Genomic DNA, 4271 nt, shown 5'->3' on the forward strand with positions numbered 1-4271 from the left:
TGTGTTTGAGAATGGATTGGGTTCGAAAGCCGAATGGGTGTATGTCAAAATGGGTCAAACCGTAAGAAAGAAGGCATAACAGTGTCAAATTGGGTCATAAAGAGACATGACATATTATATCATAGTTCATATTCATATGTAAAACTGGAGTGCATAAGTGTGTTACTAATGTGATCATATTTTGATTTTTTCAAAGAAAAATAATGTCCACACAAAATTCAATTATACCAATTTACCCTCAATAGACAAATACGACCGTTCTTTTCAAACCGCTACCCGCCAGTACCCCCTGGCCCCACATACAGCTACTAACCAGTAACCACTACTCACATATTTTTCAATCTAAAAAGCACATACGACGTACGGAAAATGTCACATTTGGCTTCTATCTCCGGCGCCGGCGTACGACTTCCGATAATAATTTCCACCAGACGCTTTTCAACAGCAATTGCCTCTTTAGCTTCATCACAACCCTCACCACCTCCACCGCAACCAAAGTCAAAGTCAAACACATCGCCTTTTGTTGCCGATTTAACGTCAAAAACGCAGGATTTTGATTATGTGATTGCGAATCCAAACGGAACAAATCCTGCTTTACGGTCTGTGAATTCAACTGAATCTGGCATTGAAAAGGTATTACTAGCTTCTTCTTTTTGTTCCGTTAGGGTTTTCTTTTATATTTGAGAGGATATGATATTTGGTTTAGGCATTTGTGTGTTTGTTACTTCAATTGCTATATTTTCATATTTGTATTGATAAGGATCTCAATCTCATTTATAGAAACCTGAATGAGCATCTAGTCTATAAGCCTGTCTGTAGTTCAATTTTTCAATAATTATCTACAACTGTTTCCAGCTTTATCTTTGTTACTTATCTTTTAACGTTTATATAGGCGTGACGAGTGACCTGTTCTCCCTGCTCTTTTATTATTATTTTATGTTTAAATGATTAAATGATGTATAATGGAGATGGTTGCCAATGCAGGTGATATTTGACTTTAGGTTTTTGGCACTTCTGGCTGTTGCAGGCTCATTAGCCGGTTCCTTGCTATGTTTTCTAGATGTAATTCTCTTTAATCCCATTAAATTTAAATAAACTCATCACCGAAAAGTCAGTGTATGAGCTAATTATTCCGTTGAGTACATGGGTGTTGAATAATTACATGACTTAGTTTTCTATATTGAATTGATATGTTAGGATAAATTAGTTGATGCTGACTTTTTTATATGTTTATAGGGCTGTGTTTATGTTGTTGATGCTTATAAAATCTACTGGACGAGCTGTTTGAAAGGAGTTCTTTCTGGGAAGATGGTGTTTCGATTAGTTGAAGCAATAGGTGAGATTCTGTGTCCTCTATATTTCATATTAGCATCGTGTCCTGAGTATAAATCATTCTGTTACATTCTAACAGTCTGTATGCTATTTTAGTAGTTCAAGTTGTAGTGATTAGTGACTGCTGTCTTCTATTCGTTGATGTGATTTTCTAAACATGTTAGCATTTGATGTTAATATCCTAAACACGTAAGGTTCAACGTCTAATGCATTCTGTCATGAAAATCCAGTTAATAGAACAAGGCAGGTGAATAAGAACGAATAGTGACTTCCATCTCTCACCCTTTGAATCTTAACCTAGTAAATGAAACACTATACATCTTTAAAAACCCATTAGATTTTATAGACTACTATAAACATGCTACTCAAACTTACGCGAAATGTAGCATATGGTTAGGTTTCTTACAACAATCCATTGCTAGAGGATGCCCAAGCGCCTTGCTCGGGCAGGTTCAGGGGGGGAGCTGCCTCTTAGAGTTAAAATTAGAATAACGGCTCCACCTACATATATAAACCTAATGTAATTGTAACCCTAATTGTAATCAATAATTAAAATCAATTGTAATCAATAATTAAAATCCTCAGTTGTCCAAAATGAAAATTCTCTAAGGTGGCCCTGGACTAGGTCGATGACCCCGGTCGGTAAAACCACATAAATTTTATGTGTTCATTATTTTTGTGTAATTGATTTTGTGTGTTGCCATTGTTGTTGTGTTTTTTGTGTGATCTTGTGTGTACGCTGTTGCTGTTTTACTGTGACTTCATAACAAGTGAATCTTCACTGACATATGCTATACCAAAAACTGATTACAGCTTGAAAGAACTGAGACACAAAACTTACATTGATTAGCAAATAGATTTGCACTTGATTGTTCAATTTTGCATGTTCTAATCCAGCCAAGTTATCCATGCTTTGTAATTTTCAATTGGTGTTATCATAGTGTTTTCTTGTAACTCACAGTACAGATATTATTAACGATGAGTGCAGATGTTTATCTTGCTGGGACAGTGATGTTAATATTTGGTATGGGTTTGTACGGGTTGTTCATCAGTAATGCACCTGATAATATACCAGCAGCTGATGATCATGCTATCCAGGGTTCTTCCTTGTTTGGGATGTTTACTTTGAGAGTAAGTTTTGAATTTACAATATTTCAGATTGGTGATGAGTCACTAAAATAGTTTCGTTTAACTTGTAGGAACGACCTAAATGGATGAAAATCAGCTCACTTGATGAATTGAAGACGAAAGTTGGGCACGTAATTGTGATGATTCTTCTAGTAAAGATGTTTGAGAAGAGCAAAATGGTGACGATTACGACTGGTTTGGATCTTTTTTACTACTCATGCTGTATATTCCTCTCTTCGGCTTCTCTGTACATTCTTCACAATCTTCACAAAGATGACCATAAATAACTACTACATGTAAATTCCTCAATTGTTGTCTTATCATTTTATAAAGTTAAGTTATACCTCTTTGTTGCCCTAGATTTAGGCAAATATTTAAGCATTACTTGTAAGTAACTAAAAATCCATCTTATTAACTTTTCATTTAGCATTACTTGTAATTGTAATGTCTACTTTCGATGCATTAAATTGTCATATATCCTCTGTGAACTTATGTGCAAGTTTTATAGGTGTATAATGTCCCCATTAAATTAAATGCCTGCTTATTAGAGGTGGTAATTTGGACACATTTACGTTACAATGGACTGATTTGGTTATGCTGATAATGGGTGGTAATTTGGACCCAGTTACTTTACCAGTGACTAAATTAAAAGTGCATAATAATAGTCCCTGTTGTGGGTTTACAATGACTGATTTGGGTTGTTAACTTTCTTAAATTTATATGATTGTTGGTATAGGCTTTTCATTATTATTATTATTATTATTTTTTTTTTTTGCAATCATAAGTAACATATTAACTTGTCATACAACAGATCAATCCAGTTTATTACTTGTTATGACAGGTAGTTGCCCATAACCCCATAAAGTAGAATAATACAAAGGCGTAACAAGGTCCGTCCAGGTCAGCCATCAAACCCGACTCTTTTTCAGGTGTTACGAATCCAATCCACACGTCTTGCCGTCTCAACTACTGTTAGAATTTCTAGGCATATGGAAACTTCACAATGTTTATATTTTTCTAATTATCAATCAATTACTAGTATTTCAGAATTAATCTAAATTAGCAGATAACATTAAAGTCTAGTCTGCATACATATTTTTTATTTATTTATCAGAAATCATCAATTTTTCTCATTGTTAATTCCAACATTACATCACAAAAACAACAAAATCAAATCTGGTTTTCCAACACTAACACAACAAAAAATCCTACTGAATCTAAACAAATAAGTCACACGTTTCTGAATTTTTCGACACATCTTCAAACAAAATTGCAGCTACATCGAACTGTGTTTTCTCTTTAACGCGCCACCAAACCCACAAACCCTCTTCGATCTCCTACCATCATCATTAGTCATATCAATCCTTTCCCTTTTTTCTAAATCTTTTTCTCTTGGACCAAATCTACCACCACCAGCATTATCAATTTTAGATTCATAACATTGATCATCACGCTGAACAGATTCTCTACAAACACCGTTTTCATGATCCAAAAACATATCATTCTTTTCATCCTTTTCCAAACTAATCTTCGATTTTTGGTAGTTGTAAAACTTAAGCCATTCATGGGGCAACACGATATTATTCTCAAATCTTGATTCGCAACGTTCATCGCGCTGAACAGATTCTCTACACGTACCGTTTTGTTGTTTCGAAAAATTATCATTCTTTTCATCCTTTTCCAAACTAATATTCATGGATCTTTGGTTGTTGTAAAACGTAACCCATTGATGGGGCAACACGAATTTGCTCTTAACATTGGTGGCGAGATGGATTTTGGGATTAAAATTGTGTTTCATAGCCTGATCGTTA

General features: G+C 34.6%; 1 protein-coding gene across 2 annotated transcripts; it reads left to right on the plus strand.

Annotated features, from left to right (window-relative positions):
* The first annotated feature begins 333 nt into the window (after nt 1-333).
* Nucleotides 334-3490, plus strand: LOC139843827 (uncharacterized). Of its 2 annotated transcripts, XM_071833985.1 has the most exons (6): nt 334-633; nt 985-1062; nt 1237-1336; nt 2321-2463; nt 2532-2756; nt 3302-3490. In XM_071833985.1, exons 1-5 carry the CDS (start codon nt 370-372, stop codon nt 2745-2747), a joined length of 801 nt encoding a protein of 266 aa, XP_071690086.1. In that variant the 5' UTR covers nt 334-369; the 3' UTR covers nt 2748-2756; nt 3302-3490. The 2 variants fall into 2 exon arrangements, with proteins under 2 accessions (XP_071690086.1, XP_071690085.1); XM_071833984.1 differs by lacking the exon at nt 3302-3490 and having other exon boundaries at nt 2532-2892.
* The last annotated feature ends 781 nt before the right edge of the window (nt 3491-4271 follow it).

The sequence above is a fragment of the Rutidosis leptorrhynchoides genome, chromosome 4 (assembly GCF_046630445.1).
Source record: "Rutidosis leptorrhynchoides isolate AG116_Rl617_1_P2 chromosome 4, CSIRO_AGI_Rlap_v1, whole genome shotgun sequence".
Classification (NCBI taxonomy): domain Eukaryota; kingdom Viridiplantae; phylum Streptophyta; class Magnoliopsida; order Asterales; family Asteraceae; genus Rutidosis; species Rutidosis leptorrhynchoides.